The sequence below is a fragment of the Dermacentor silvarum genome, chromosome 1 (assembly GCF_013339745.2).
Source record: "Dermacentor silvarum isolate Dsil-2018 chromosome 1, BIME_Dsil_1.4, whole genome shotgun sequence".
Lineage (NCBI taxonomy): Eukaryota > Metazoa > Arthropoda > Arachnida > Ixodida > Ixodidae > Dermacentor > Dermacentor silvarum.
Window position 1 is genome coordinate 68,531,240 of NC_051154.1, and position 16,425 is coordinate 68,547,664.

The 16,425-nt window shown below is 47.9% G+C and overlaps 1 protein-coding gene across 1 annotated transcript in view; it reads right to left on the minus strand.

Moving 5' to 3' along the window:
- Positions 1 to 16,203, minus strand: part of LOC119465123 (protein APCDD1) — a 273,777-nt gene extending 257,574 nt beyond the window's left edge. Inside the window, exon 1 of the mRNA XM_037725923.2 lies at positions 15,988 to 16,203. Within this exon, the coding sequence (XP_037581851.1) occupies positions 15,988 to 16,033 (46 nt within the window). The 5' untranslated portion in view covers positions 16,034 to 16,203. The remainder of the gene's footprint in view (positions 1 to 15,987) is intronic.
- Positions 16,204 to 16,425: the final 222 nt, after the last annotated feature.

Here is a 16,425-nt window from a genome sequence, read left to right on the forward strand (position 1 = left end):
CACAATAGGATTTCAAAGTATATCGAGTGCCGGGAAATATTTCCCTACAATATGGTAGGCTTCAGACCCGCACTGTCCACACAAGATGTGAAGCACTAAATGTAACGGAAGAATTCTTAACTGAAACAGGGCTCAGCCTCTCACCTACCAAGTCTGAGTTATTGCTGTACAGGCCGGCGAGACAGGGCGTTAGGGGTTTGGTTCCGATGGAACTGATACCCATTGCCTTACACACGAAGGATGGGCAGGCTATTCCTCGAGTCAACTCGATCAGGATACTGGGGCTGTTACTGGACGCCAGAGGCTGTAATGCGAAAAACAATTGCCCACATCACCTCCAAAACGGAGAGTATGCTCCGGCTTATCTCTAGAGTCTCGAATAGAAAAAGGGGACTCGGAGAGGACAATCTTCTCAGGATATATCAAGCGTTCTTGATGAGTCACATCATTTATGTGGCATCTGCACTAAATTGGACTAAGACAGAAAGGAACAAAATAGACACGCTCATGCGCAAGAGCATTAAAAGAGTGCTGGGATTACCAGTCACCACTAGTACAGAGAAGCTTATGCAGCTGGGCATGCATAATACCGTCTCGGAGGTGATAGAGGCCCAAAGAACAGAACAAATTGTCAGGCTATCTACATCCAAAGCCGGAAGACGTTTACTAGACTCAGTCAACTTAGCTCCAAGCTTAATCAACGACCATGAGGAATCACTCTGGGAAGCAATCCAGGCATCATTCGCTGTTAGTCCTTTTCCTAGGAATGTTCACCCACAGTATAACGTTGAGCGACGCAAGGCTCGCGCCCGGGCTATTTTAAAAACAGTCGCAGATAGCCCAAGCTTGGCAGCATTCGTAGATGCGGCCAAATATGGACAGACCAGCAACTTTGTTTCGGCAGTAGTTGATACAAACGGTACACTCATCAACGCGGCTTCTGTCCGTCATATCTCCATCGATGTAGCAGAAGAGATAGCCATAGCTTTGGCAATGAGGGACCCTGCGCGTCCCAATATATACACAGACTCTCGTGCGGCCATACGTGCCTTTGCATCGGGTTCCATCTCCCGAGAGGCTGCGGCCATCCTCAGAAATAGGGTGGTTACTGGTTTTCATTCCATTACGTGGTTTCCAGCCCACATGGGTCCGAATATTTTTATAAATCTCCCAAACCCCAATGAGCTTGCTCATAACCGTGCGCAAGATCTTACCCGCCGCGGCGGTATGGAAGCTTTTGGGGGGCCGGACGAGATTAAGCACAGCGACCCATTACTTACATTCCACGAAATAGTTTCTCACTACCAGTTAGAGCGGAGGAGTTTTCCACTATCTCATCCTAAGCTTAGCAGGTCTCAATCGTCGACTTTTAGAATGCTCCAAACGGGGTCCTTTCCTTCGAGGAAAGGAAAGGACCCCGTTGCGTCTAAGTCGCATCGCCCCAAATATAGAACCACACTCTGCAGATTGTGGTGTGCATTTCTGTACATTGGCTCACATGCTCTGGCAATGCCCTGCGTTACGTAAAGCACCGTTAAACAAAGAAGCGGACTGGGACAATGCCCTTAAAAGCAGCGCGCTCTCAGTCCAACTCCAGGCTGTCCAGAGGGCCTGCGAAAGGGCGGAGGACCACGGTCTTCCTGCCCCTACGTGGACGCCGCCAGCGACTACTACGGACTTCCCACAGGGGGTCCACACGTAGTTCCTCAGGACCAAATAAAGTTCATGTCTGTCTGTCTGTCTATGGATGTTGTGGCGCCACGAATTTTTTTGGCTGTGTACATGTCAGTTGAAAAAGTAATGAAAGAAGGAAACATTGTAAAAACATAATCGCCGTTAAGGAAAATAACATTTCGCGATACGAATCACGCCCGAAAGCGAACCGCAACGTGTGGCATAACGCTACGTGGGCACGTATTAAAGCAAAAAAAAAAGAAAAGAAGAGAGAGAGAGATAGAGAAGAAAGAACACTAGCAAAATGTATCGGCACAACGGAAACGGGCGGAAATACTTGACTGCACCATGTCGGGTTGATGGAGTCCGTGCTGCCGAAACACGAGCTTCAGCAAGTTGGTCGATAACCATCCTCGCTGCCACCATAACAGCTGTCACAACAAGAAGAACCATCCGCATGCTGCTCTAGCTGAGGCACTCGGTGCACTCTCTGATTTTGTGCTTGCTCACAAGGGAACTGCGGTAGCGGTGAACGGCGTAATATGCGGTCTTGTCGGGAGACAACGGCGGTGTCACGCGACGGGGCTCTAACACTTTCACACGCGGGTCATTTATCTTCGGCACCGAGAAAATGAAAAGCAGGGAGCCGAGAAAAAAATTGAGGGGGGGGGGGGGGCGGTGATGGAGAGAGAAATAGAGAGGGAAAGTGAGAACGAGCAGGCAGGCATTAGCTGAGGCGGGGGCCCAAAAACTGCAGAGAGGGGCCTATGAGAAAATAGCGACCACATCTATCCGAGCCCCCGGCGATTTTCAAATGCTTCCGCGCGACCTGCAGGCTTCCTTTATTGTGGATTTCGTACACGTACCGGCTCATAAATCATTCGCATTTTTCCAAATGCGAAGCGTCTGTAAAAGGCGTCCGCCACTACGGCATCGAAGCGTAGCGTTATAAAAGAAGCCAATGAGCTGTACAAGAAGACCATGGTGGTCTGGCACAGCTTATTGGCTTCTCCAGCACGTTACGAACATGCATACTTGCAGGTACACGCGTTCACAATGTGTTTCTGTTGCCAGCGTGATAGCGAGAAATCACTCTGTTCCACCATGTTTCAGGTCGCGGAGAATAAGAAAGCGCTGTTTTGTCTACTTACATTTACTGAGCCGTCTTTGCAACCACGTCGAGATGTAGATCTATTTCACGCGATGAATAAGAAATCAATTTAGATATTGGCGTATCAGGAGGAGACATGGGCAACTCCATTTACCATATTGCAGTCGCGGGTGGTAATGTACCGTATAGAGGGAGGATACAAAAGTTCTGCGAAAAGTTAGGAGGTTGGGAGCCTTTTTCATGTTCATAAGCGCACCTCTCTGCGCACAGATAAGTATATCATCAGCAGCATCATCATTTGTTTCCCCATTATATATATATATATATATATATATATATATATAATATGCACGCAATTACACAATAACATCCATAATGGCGTAGCATATGATCGACTCTATTTATATGGAACCCAAATATTGCGATGCGCGAGAGAAATGAGGAATACCAACGGTGTCGATATTTAGACAAGTAACCATCAGTACGGGTTTATGGTCAGTCCAAGGTGGTACAGGCGGTCAGACAAGTCAATGATATATCTGTAGATGATCTCACGGTGACGGGGCAGCTTCAGCAATTGATTTCAGGATGGGGTCTTTTGATATTGAGATATCTGTGGTGCGTTGAAACTGTGGAACACATTTTGTTGGGATGTCCAGGTTACAGAGAGGAGAGATCTTCTTATTTTGGTAGAACGGTCTCTGCTTCCCAAGAAGGACTAGATTTAGGAACAATACTAGGTCCTACGCCTTCTCCATCAAAGCAACGGCAAGCTATAAAGTTATAAAACATATTTTTATATTGCTTGAAGGCATCAGCTTAACTGACACGCTCTAGCCTGTTACATCAACATCACCACCTTTGTCTCACCTGCACATACAATAACCATATATTTTATTGTTTCTTTTCCTGCCCTCCTCCTCCTAGGGCCTTTCTGTACCCGATCACCGTCCCTATGCAGAGTAGCATGTGCTTGTCTAATAACCTTGCTATTTAAGGCCCGAGCTGGTTGCCCAAGTACAAAAACATACTGGAGCAAATATTCGCAAGAAAATGAGGCATGTGTGTGCTGCAGCAAAATTCCGGAGGCAACTCAGTACGTCCTAATAGAGTGCGAAATTTTTCACCCAGCGAGACCCGTAGGAAACGTTTAACTTCCAGAAACGCCGGAACTTAAAGTGGATCGAAGCATTAACCGATCAGCAGTCGAGATAAGCAAGAGACGTTTACAGTATTGGAGAAAAAAATCTGGGAAGAAATTAACAGGACCGGATCCGTTACAGGCATAGGTAACTGTACAAGGTAGATATGGCGCTTTTAAGGAAGAGATAAAGAATTAAGGGTACATAGACAAAATATAGATTACTAGATTAACTCAAGCAGGCTAATTTTGTCGTCACCCCGTTTCAAATGTGACACAAATAAATCATCATTATCATCCGCTTCTGAGCACCTCGGTGTGTGGTAGGAACTCTGGCAGCCGGCGTGCGCTCAAATCGACATCGCAAATTTCTGACCCGAGAGTAACGTGTTCCAGTAAAAAGGGGAGGGGCGCTTCTGCAAGTTACCGCCTTTAAGGCAGTGGGGGCTCGTGCCACTCCGGCGGCACGAGCCCCCCGTTTTCAGTACTTTTGGACTAACCGTGGCGGCTCTTCTGCTTAGAATATAAAATTGTGGTATATACCATAAAAAGCGTAATTCTTGTAGATTCCAACTACATATAATATAAAGAAATTGATTAATGTGATTTAGAAATAAATGTTCAAGAACAAGCATGAGATACATGGTTTTTTCGAACTGTGTCTCAGTTGTGACCATATTTTGAATACACTACCGCACTTACTGCATTGCGGCTTGCTCTGTAGCTTTAGGACATATTTATCTAGTTCCTAGACGTAGCAAAATAATTTTGAATTTTTTCTTTTTGGGCAATTTGCTTTTGAAAATTGCCAAATATCGCAATCTTCTGTTGTAAACAGCAGGGCAACTACATGCTCTAGGAAGCTAAATTTTGGAAAAAGTAGAGTTCAAGGAATTTCCATTTAGGACGCAAAATTTCATTCATGTACCACTATTAGTTTTAAACCGCAGCTTCGTAGCTTTAGTACCTTCCCGCAAAAATGGGAAAAAATAAAACCAGAATTCCAAATATTGCTTAATTTCGGCCGCATTACTACGAAAACTAATAAAGTTACATAAATGAAATTTTGCGTCCTAAATGTAAATTCCTTGATATCTACTTTCTCAAAAATTTAGCTCCCTTGAGCATGTAGGTGTCGGGCTGTTTACAACAGAAGATTGCGATATTTGGCAATTTTCAAAAGCAAATTATCCAAAAAGTAAAAATTCAAAATTAATTTGCTACGTCTATGAACTAGATAAATATGTCCTAAAGCTACAGAGCAAGCCGCAATGCAGTAAGTGCGGTAGTTTCTACTAAATATGGGCACAACTCAGACACAGTTCGCAAAAACCATGTATCTCATGCTTGTTCTTGAACATTTATTTCTAAATCACATCGATCAATTTCTTTATATTATATATAGTTGGAATCTACAAGAATTACGCTTTTTATGGTTTATACGACAACTTCATATCCTAAGTAGAAGAGCCGCCACGGTTGCTCCAAAAGTACTGAAAACGGGGGGCTCGTGCCGCCGGAGTGGGACCGCCACCTTAAGCCAGAGGTCGGGACTGAAAAAGTTGCTCTCGACATGTAATCAAAATTCTGGCTACGGCCCTAGATCGTAATTGACCCGAACATCCACATTGTAAAATCCTGGTTCCATTGCGCTCGTTACACGAGTTCCAGATTTAACGAATCCTTCCCTTCCCCCTCATCCTGCCCTGCCCGCCTTTGCGCAACGGTTTTGTTTTCCCGAGCTTGGGAAAATCTGAAGGCTAGCGGCGCGCGTGTTTCCAGATCAACGCACTTTCGAGCCCACACGGCTGCGCTGGTCCACGGCCCGCGTTATGGCTGGACGACAATATTGAAATTTTGCTCCTAACCGGAGTCAGCGGGTCCAGCGATGGCGCCCTTTTATGGCCTTGTCTTTCACAGTCGGCAGTAAAACGCGCTCGTCCTACAAATTTAACGGCACTCGAGCAAACTGGCCAAAGTCGTTATGGCTGCGCTGTCAGCGGCTCCGAGACAGAAAAAGAAATGCGCCTCCGGGAGAGCGAGAGCCACGCAGCGAAACGCCGTGCTTCCTTCCGCCACTGCAGAACAGCAGAAGTTACGCCGTCGATTTTATTTATTTTCAAACATGTTACACAAGGAGCACTGGTTTAGACAGGAGGCAGCTACTCTCTAGGCCTCTAGATTGCCTGATCTCAAGTGCGATCACTCCATAGCATCCCATTAAAACTGGTGCCTGCTCAGGCGAAAACGATCCATGGCATTTCAGTGAGTTATGAAAGATCGATGAGCGCTCTTGTTGTTCTTTAGGCTTGCGCTAACAAACCACGAGAAAGAAAGACGAGCGCTCGAGAAAATATTGAATGACAATAGTAGTTTGTGGGCATGTTGTCCCTGCAAATAGACAATTTCCCTCCTTCCTTTCTTTCTTTGAGCATGCTGAGAGGTTCCGCAGGGAGTCTGAGCAATAGTCGGCGGATATATCGGAGCTGCCGGGAGATAAACAACCGGCTCATGAACATTTCTCGGCACTTTGACAGCATCGTATGTTTTCCTATTGTCCCAAGATCTAATACACCCCGCATGCAAGCACGCGACAAAGAAGAAAGAGAGGCGAGTCGATTCCTGCAGACACTTTATTGCGCGCCGCAGCCGCGTGCAGGTCGTTAAGCTGCGACCGGTGAAGAAGAATAAAGAGCCCGGACGGCGGCAGAGGCGAAAGAAGAGCAAAAACGCAGTCGCGCCCTCTTCCAGATGAGAAATAATTTGCGTACGTGAAATACCTCAGAGAAAAGAACTGCAGTATGATTCTTATAATAGGACATTGTTCGGGTTACACGAGCGTATATCTTGGACGTTCGTTTCCGGCAGTGCAGGAATTTCCCTCCTGACTAAAAGGAGACGAGGTTATAGAACGTTTGCAAAACGTGAACGGTAGTGACAGTTATGTGGGCGCAACAGCGGCCGGTCATGGGGACCGATAATATGTTGACTGCACGAAAAGTATTCGGTTCCAACGTACTTGCATGGCCAAGCAGTGGAGGTTTCTACATGGCGCTCATCCATTTTTTTTTTTTCTGTTAGACGCCTTCAGACAAAACAGTGTTGGTTAGCGTATGCAAGATATTCGCTATCGTCAGACGTTTTGCTTGACAAACATCGACACTGCATATTCTAACGCTAGGACACTTTTGTGCACTGCCCTTGGTTTGCTTTTGTCTCCGTTAGTCACCGGTGTAATTCACAAGAACGCCGTATGTATCATTGTTTGAGCTCGGATAGTACGAGCCTTACTGCGACATTTCGCAAAATTTTAATAGTCTCACATCTGAAGCGGTGGCTGACCTGTATAGATGAACGGAGGGCGGTACGAGGGCTGAGCTACCAGCAGGACAGCATGGTACTGCACGATACCCATAACCAACATTGTGTTCGCTACTCACATTCCGAGAACGAACGCTGTTGTGGAGGGATAAGAGGAATCAAGGCTTCACAGCCAACGAAAGAAAAGTTTTAACTTTACTTGACGCACGTTAGTAGAACAGTATTAACCAGGTATATCGTAAACTCTACGTGTTTTCATTTAGTTTACTTTTTCCCTAATCGAGGAGATGAATGTCTTCTGGGCTGCCCTCGTGAGTAAACACATTTTTATAAATGCGAGGAATGCGAATTAAAGACGGTGGCCGCTTTAGGCGCGCACACTCTGTACGTACATGTGCTCGAGGTCAGTGGCAGGGGGACGAGTTTGCGTGCTGTATAGCTGCGAGCTTTTATTCGTGCATACCGCGCTCTTATCCCCGGTCACGTGGCATATTTAATCTAAACAGATGGATAGTGTTTCGGCTCGGACACGCTTATTCCCGCTTTATTCGAGCGTGGCTATCGGCAGTCACTTTATCTTCACAAACACGAAGGCGTTCCGGCACGGCCCGCTAAGAGCGGTTGCATCGTTTTTCCTCCCCCTAATGTCTTTGGTGGAGCTGCCTCTGATGGAACGCTGCGAATATATTGGCTCGCGCTTGTTTGTAAACACTTAAAGAATCCATTCTATGTAAATATAGCGAATAAACGAAAAGAAAAAGTTTTGTATATATATTATCTATAGAATGTGCACAGGGAACCCGAATTTGAGTGAACCCTACGCAAGCACGCGCAAGAGGTCATTGAACTTAAAGTGAATTAGAATAAACCTTATAGTAACAAGTGAATGCATGGTGCTAATACAAACAAATAAAACAGTAAGTATTATTTTGTAATGAAGCTATATTTTACCTGAATATAATCATAAGAACAGTTCGGTACCATTATGAGCAATAATGAGCAAGAAATACTCGTACATAAACGCCTAAAGTGTTGGAAAAAGAAGTGTGGATTAGGGGGTGTTGCTAACAGTGTCATGAGGGGTACTAACAGTAAGCCGCATTTATTTGAAGCACAGTCCCAAAGCCCATTCCAGCGCTTGCAGCTTCAAAGTAAAACCAGCGCCATCTTGCAACTATAAGTTGTACTGTATCATTAGAGATCTTTAGTATAGCGTAAGGTAATTGTGTTGTTGATTATTTATTGGCGTCTCCTTCTAAACGGGACAGTGACAAATAGTCATCTTGCCTGCTTGAGCTAATCAGGTAATCTATACATGCTTATCAATCTAGCATATTGCCTATACCTTTGAAGTCTTTTCTGTTTTCCTTAAAGCCTCTATGTCTACATTGGAAAGTTGACAATGCCTGTAATGTATCCGGTCCTATCTATCTCTTTCCCGCTTTTTTTCCACCAATACTCTAAACGTATCTTGCTTATCTCGACTGTTGGCGGGTTAATGCTTCCATCCGCTTTATTTCCCAGCGCTTCTGGAAGGTCTCGCTGGGTGAATACCTTCGCATTCCTGTAGGATGTGCTGAGATGTCTCCGGATTTTCGCTGCTGCACACACATGCCTCATCCAGTTGCGAATATTTGCTCTTGTATTTAGGCAACCAGCTCGTGCCTCAAATAGCAAGGTAAGCAAGCATGAGACTGCCTTTGTAAGGTAGTCTCATGATCATCTCGACAATCTGAAGAAGGTCGCAAGCAGGCACGGAGTGCCGTTGGATTTATCGGCGCAGGAAAAACTTGCGAAATTATGCCCGCGCATCTGCAATGGCAGAAAGCACAGGTGCCAGAAAAAGCATGAGACTGCCTTTGTAAGGCGTTCAACGGTGGCTGTTTACTCGATCCCAATGTCATGCGGAAAAGTGTACATTGGGCAGACTGAACGATGCGTAAATGACCGATTAAGGTCCAATTAAGGTCTATATATATATATATATATATATATATATATATATATATATATATAGGCTAAGGCGGCCAGCCAGTGAACAGTTCACAGTTCTTACAAACGAAAGGCTTTGTGAATTCGACCCCGTAAAACTTTAAGAGGGATGGATGAAAATGTGGTTTCTGATTCAATTAAATGCTTTAATCGTCCTAGAGACGGAGTACCTTATATGATATATGAAGCATCGCGCTTTGCTTCGCACTTTGCCACCTTGAGCCAGGTAACAAATCAATTGAGTTTATCCGCGTATACAGCGCGAAAAAAACGCACGCACGCTGTGGCAGGTTACGTGAGAGCGGTTTCTAAGGACAAGTGCCCAGCAACCACTGTAGCGAACGTATAAGCGAACGCTGGCCGCCCAGTGACACAGTTCTTGCTAACGAGATTCTTTGTTAACTCTAATACCTGGATTCGCATTGGCAAACTAGTTCATATGCCAGAACGGTTCTTCAGAATAGGTGCCAGCCAATCATCCCTGCGAACTGATTAATGAAGGCGGACGGCCAAGAACAAATAGTTTTTTACAAACAAAAGGGTCGGTGAATACGGTCCCAGGGCCACTATTGACATATGTTCGTATGCTAGAGGGGTTTGTGAGAAACGGCACCACCCAATCGTGATAGCGAACATATTACCAACGTAAAGTTTCGTGAAATCGTCCCACATTTCTTGCGAAGGAAACTATTTCAAAGTTAGGTAATCAGACCCCGCAGACTGAATTTAAAGAGCTCTTCATTCGGAAGCACCATCTGGCATTGACCAGCCGCCATGGCTAATATCATGCTCCGTCGGCGCCTGCTCTGAGTAGCCGCTGCAGCGTACGAACCATTTTGTGGATACAGGTTGAGGTTCAAAGGAACGATATGCGAACAGGAGCTGTGACTGTGTAAATTACGGCTCTTTTGAAGCCCGAAAACAAAGAAGACTTAACAAAAAAGCGCAAGTTCCATGCGCAGACAACGCGCCATGTGCCCACCCGTCTTTATAATAGGGCCTGTTTTTTCAGTCGATAATTGAACTTTCGTATGACGTAATGCCCAACGCAATGCCTCACTGAATCAACGGAAATTTTGTCAAAACCTTAGCCAATGAACACGCACCCAATGTCATATTGACACAAGGATGTGGGGCTTCCACACCGCAGAAAGGCGCGCGTTTACTCCACGATTCCGTGAATCCAGGTCACGGTCACCCGCCCGAAACTGGTCTTCCAGCCTACTCTTCATGCCGAACACAACCAGGTGTCACTCATCCAGCCCTGCAACCCTGGAAAACTGAGTCCAGCGGCCTGCGGAGGTGAGGTCGCTGACGTTGCGAACGCAAAAGATTCTCCGCTGTGACGACCGCGACATAACGAAGTTCAGACGCAGAAACATCAGTGTACTTCGGTGTCAGTATCTTGCGACGTACCAGTAACCATAGATGACAACGAAGTCACCGTTTTAATCGACACGGGTGCCGACAAGTCTATTATCAGCCAGAATCTCGCGTGTATACTGAAGAAATTTTCGATACAATGGGCTGGAAGTCAGATTCGTACTGCAGGAGGGCACTGCGGCCACAACTCCCGTGGGCCGGTGCACAGCACAAGCCAAAATTAGGGGCTTCGCGCATATCAGCGACATCGTCATTCTTCCTGAATGTTCAAATGACCTTATACTCGGCATGAATTTCCTTCAGGCGAATGATGCCATCATTGACCTGCAAGAGTCTAACGTCACCTTCGCTACTGCGCAAGCCATAGCGACGAGTACTGACAACGACTGTGACATCACGCTTCGCGTAGCCGACGAACGCATCACGTTGCCACCAAACAGCAGCGTGCTGACTTTCGTCCGATGGGATGCGGAGGACGACACCGAGGGCGTTGTGGAGGCAAACATTCCCTGCTTCTTGAACGCAATACTTGAACAAGCAGAGGGCTTCTTCAGCTGCGAAACAAATGTTCAATCGTTCTGCTAACAAACTTCAGCAATGAGTATCGGCATGTACCGCGAGGAACTAAAATCCCCTTTCCTCACGAAATAATTGATGTCACCGACATTGGAAATCGCATCGTCTCAGCCGCCTCAGGTACGCAGCCTAAAATAATGCATTCACCTTAACCCTGATCTGCCAGACCATCATGAAGACCATCTACTGCGTCTCTTGAGTGAATTTCCGACTGTTTTTCAACGTCGTCCAAAGTACGATGCACGTCCATCACAAAGAACCGCATATTTAGGGACGAGTCGGAACGCCCTGATCGCCAGCATGCTTACTGAGTGTCTCCAGGGGAAAGGGAAGCGATCAAGCAGCAGGTTAAAGAGATGCTCCAAGAGGACGTCATCCAGCCGTCCACAAGCCCGTGAGCCTCGCCTGTAGTGTTAGTAAGAAAGAAGGACAACACACTACGCTTCTATGCAGATTACAGAAAGTTTAAACTCATAACCAGACGCGATGTTTATCCATTGTCACGTATCGACTACCAATTGGATCGTCCACAACATTAGGAGTGTTCTTTCTTCTTTGGATCTTAAGTACGGGTATTCGCAAATTGAAATTGATGCACAGGATCGTGAGAAAAAAAAACACACCGTTTGTGACACCTGACGAGCTTTATGAGTTCAAAGTTCTCCCTTCAGTCTCTATTCCGCGCCTGCCACCTTTCAGCCGATGATGGACTCCATTCTTGCCGAACTGAAGTGACAAACCTGCCTCGTATATTTGGACGACGTCGTCGGGCTCTGTTCGTTTGACATCATTGGGCATGTTCGTATGACGAACATTTCGCACGTCTCAAGAACGTCCTCGCTGCGATCCGTACTGCCGACCTCACCATCAAGTCTGAAAAATGCTACTTCGTGTTCCAAAAGCTGTTCTCGGCCATGTAGCTTGCCCCAAAGGCGTCCGACCAGGCACCGCCAAAATAGTTGCTGTCGCCGAGTTTGAACCAGCCACAGACAAAAGGGCTATCCAGTGCATCCTTTGTGAGCATATTATAGGCGCTTCGTCGAGGGTTTCTCGAGGATTGCTCAGCCTGTGACACGCGTTTACACGCGACGATGTGCTTTTCGTTTGAGTGGACGAACAAAAGCGGTAGTTCAATGAATTACACCAGCGCTTGCATGCTGCCCCAATACTTACTCCTTTCGACAAAGGCGCTGACAAATAAATTCACACTGCGGGCCTCGCCGAAATTCTTGTACAGGGGCAAGACGGTGCTGAACGGGCCATGGCTTATGCAAGCTGCAGTCTCACCAAGGCTGAGACGAACTACTCAACAGCTGAAAAAGAGTGCTTAGCGGTTGTTATGGCGATTAGCAAGTTCCGACCCTACTTGTACGGTAGACCACTTGAAGCTGTCAACGATCACCACGCCCTGAGCTGGCTTTCCATCCTCAAGGATCCTTGAGGCAGCCTAGCCCATAGAGCATGTGCAGACAGGAGTAAGACATTACCGTTGTATACCGATCTGGTAGGAAGCTCCGGCGGGGCTACGTATGAATGAATTATGGGGCTTTACGTGCCAAAACCACGATCTGATTATGAGGCACGCCGTAGTGGGGAACTTCGGAATAATTTGGACCACCTGGGGTTCTTTAACGTGCGCCTAAATCTAAGTACACGGGTGTTTTCGCATTTCGCCCCCGTCGAAATGCGGCCGCCAGTGGCCGGGATTCGATCCCGCGACCTCGTGCTTAGCAGCCCAACACCATAGCCACTAAGCAACCACGGCGGGTGGCGGCTACGTATGGCGCAGCAGAGCGCGGCCGCGTGGGCCCTATCTTGAAAGCAATCTGCGATGGGGACCGAGTGCGCCGAGTGCTGATAGCTTCGTGTGCGCTGTGTTCTCGCCGCTTAGTTTGCGTTAAAGAGGCGGAACGAAGGTCAATTTGCTCGCTGCTGTAGCCGCGCTTCCTCACGCCAGCGTTTTCACAGCGAGGATCCGCGGTCGTCGAGTGAGGTGTGTCCATGTTTGCTTGTGCGCGCGCGACACCATGCTTGTTAATTTAGTTAGTAAGTGAATGTTTAGAAGTTTATAGGGCCGACAAAACTACTTCCTTATTTCGTATAGCTAATAATTTGCTATGACAATTGATGCTTCGCCTTACGGACTATACTGCGACCTTTTTTTTGTCTTTGGTCCCTATAAGGTTACGTGCCGCCTCAGCGACGTAACCTATGAGGTCGTCCCCTACAGTTCTTACCCCGGCTCACTCCGTCGTAGTCCTCGTGCTGAAGTTGTTCATGTATAGCGCATGAAGCCATACTATGCGCGCACGTGAACCTCAATACTGCACCTCAAAGACAAATTTTTTACGCTACCGCGGTGGTCGACTTTCGCATGGGGAGCAAATGACACAAGGATGTGGGACTTCCACACCGTGGGATGACGCGCGAAAAGATAGAGAGAGAGAAAGGTCGGCGCCATGAAAGGCGACGAAGCACGTTAGCTGCACGGCTCCCTTCTGTTCCGCCATTAAAGAGTTCACGTCTATTTTGCTAGCCTCTGTCTTCAACCTGCGTTACATTTTTCTGAATGTGACGCATCGGAGATCAGGTCTCACTATGCCATCGTCGTTGTCGATCCTCATTCGTGGTTACTATATATGTAGTTGACAGAGGAAGACATTGTCGCCCAACGTCCAAGCGCCAAATCCTGTCACTCACACACAAGAACTGCACTGCAGAGTCGTCGCGAGTGCTTGAAAGGCTAGAGCCTACTAAAGAACCTAGAAGCCTCATGGAGTAGCACCCTAGGCGTGCTGCCAGGCAAACCTCTCTAGTTTTCATTAAACAGCTCCCTCTCGCTCTCCAAGAGTGTCCGCAAAAGCTGCACTGGTGCGTTGTCGAGGCTTCCCTTCCTTTGTAAGGTCTCGCGAATGCTTGAAAGGCGAGATAGCCTGCAGACACCCCTGGAGGCCTCCAGGAGTATCCGCAAGCACTTACCTTTCAAGCACTCGCGAGGGCTCAGTGGTGAAGTTCTTGTGTGTGAATGTCTGAGGCGATTAGGCTCTTGGGCGTAGAGCGTCAAACTTGGCTACATAGTCAGCCCGACTGGGGTCCGATAATATATAGCTTTCCATCAACAGATGCATCGGCGAAACGTGCTTCATCTGCCGGTGTAGAACTTGTACCGTCTGTGCGCTCGCTCTCTGTTTCCAGAGTCAAACGTGCAAAAAATAATGTGGACAGGGTACCTGCGAGGATCGCATTTTTAAATGTCTGTGAATGTTTTCGAAATGCGCTCGGCAAGGGATACCAGCCTTAACATAGAATGAATCACCTGTATATGCGTTACTTAAAAGAACTGGTGCATTCTAGTTATTCTAGTTAAGTGTTGCGTTGCTGCATTTTTAGAATATTAGACTGCCCATTCTGCAATCTCGAATATATAGCTCACGTTTGACCAGCGACATTTATAGACATTTTCTGACGCTGCAGCTGAAACACTATACAAAATGTATAAGCTGAAATACATGCAAATTAAAAATACTCTCTCAAATATGTAACAATGATAACTGATAACCAGTGAGGCTATCAGTTTTCAAAAGTGCGACAGACGAACTATCAAGGAAAGAGCCGTTACTAAGACCAAACAGCGAAAAGTGTCTTCCGCTGTTTAAACCTTAGAGAACGCCTTTTTCCAAAATCACTTAAAGTGGAGACTTGCCCAAATTTTCGCCTTTTGTCGGCTTCATAAATATTCCTTCCTTGTTTTTTCTAATGCACCGGCATAACCACCACTGGGGTAAAGGTCGTCTGGAAACATCCAGAAGCAGCTTCCATTCGACTTGCGATGACTTTGTAAGTTACCGTAATTCACCAGATGCACTACTCTCTTCGCTTGGCCCCGCTTTTCGGCCCCGTGCCCTTTAAGCCCCGCCAGCCCGGCAGCTCTGGAGACACGTTTCTGCACTTTTGATGGGCCTACCGCACGCGCGCATTACTCCTGATACGCGGTCGCCCTCTTTCTTCTGTTTACTTGTAGCTATTCGCTGAACGACATCAATGCGGTGCACTCTAGACACGCGCACTTCGGAACGACTACATGGTGTGAGGTCACGTAAGAACAGTATACTGCACGCAACGCTACGGAGAGCTTGTTCTTGGTCGCGCGAGCGTTCCACTGACTCATCTCCAATCATCCCACGCACTCTACTTGCTCCCTCTCTGGTGCTGGTCCCGCTCACTCTTTCACAAGACAGTTCTCGTTCTTTGTTTGCAAACGACCGATCGAAAGAAACCTTCTCTCTCTCCATAGCAAGAAACGTGAACAAGTTTCAAATGCTCTGCTCACGAATTATGAGTGCTCCGGTTCAAATCAGCGGATCTTCCGCGCTGCTCTCGGAGCGCAACAAAAAGAGGCAATCGCAAGAGCGAAACCGACGCCGCGCACTCGGGCAGCCCTACTCAAGGTGTAAGCCACGTCTCTTCCGCGCTTGGTTCCGCGAGAGCGCCTAAAAGGAAGCGTGCAGCAGCCCGCTGGCTGAAGTGCAAAAGTGCGTGAGCTGAAAGGCTGAGCGCGAAGCAACTCGCCGCCGACACTACTACTCGTCACTTGCAGCTCAGGTAATCGCGAGGTAACCCTCACTCGTGACCTCAAGCTTTTTTTTTTTTACACAGAAGATGAATTCAAGGCTGGAGCGCTCGAGAGGGGTCTCGAACGACGCAACGCGTGTTGTCAGCGCTCCAGAGCTGCTTCGAGCGCGCGACCGCGCGCACGTGTGCCGCTTGCGCAGGGGCCGGCGCTTTTCACCTGAGATGCAGGCGCCGACGATGAGGAGCAGCAGCAGCAGCAGCATGGTCGGTCGGAGCTCAGGCCTCTCGCCTCCCGCGTGCCCGGTGGTCCCTGCAGAGCCTACGCATGGGCGGCCAGAGAGCGCCTCCGCCGCGCGCCAGTCGGCCACGTGCTGGCTCGCCGAGCGTGTGGTGCGAGGGCCAGCCGACCGCCGACCGCGTGTCGTCTCGGCGCTCGCCCCGTTGGCCCAATGGCCGGCGCGGGCCCCACGCCGCGCCGCCAGGCGCCCGGCGAGCGCTCGCGGCGCGCGCGCGCCCCTCACCCGCGCCGCTTGCGCATCCTTCCCCCGCGCGAACTCTGGAGTCGGACTATCGCTCCCCACCTCCCTCATCGAAGCATCCTCCCGACTGGGCCAGTTGCTCTGTGTGAATCGTTAGCGCACTTTGATTCACTTCG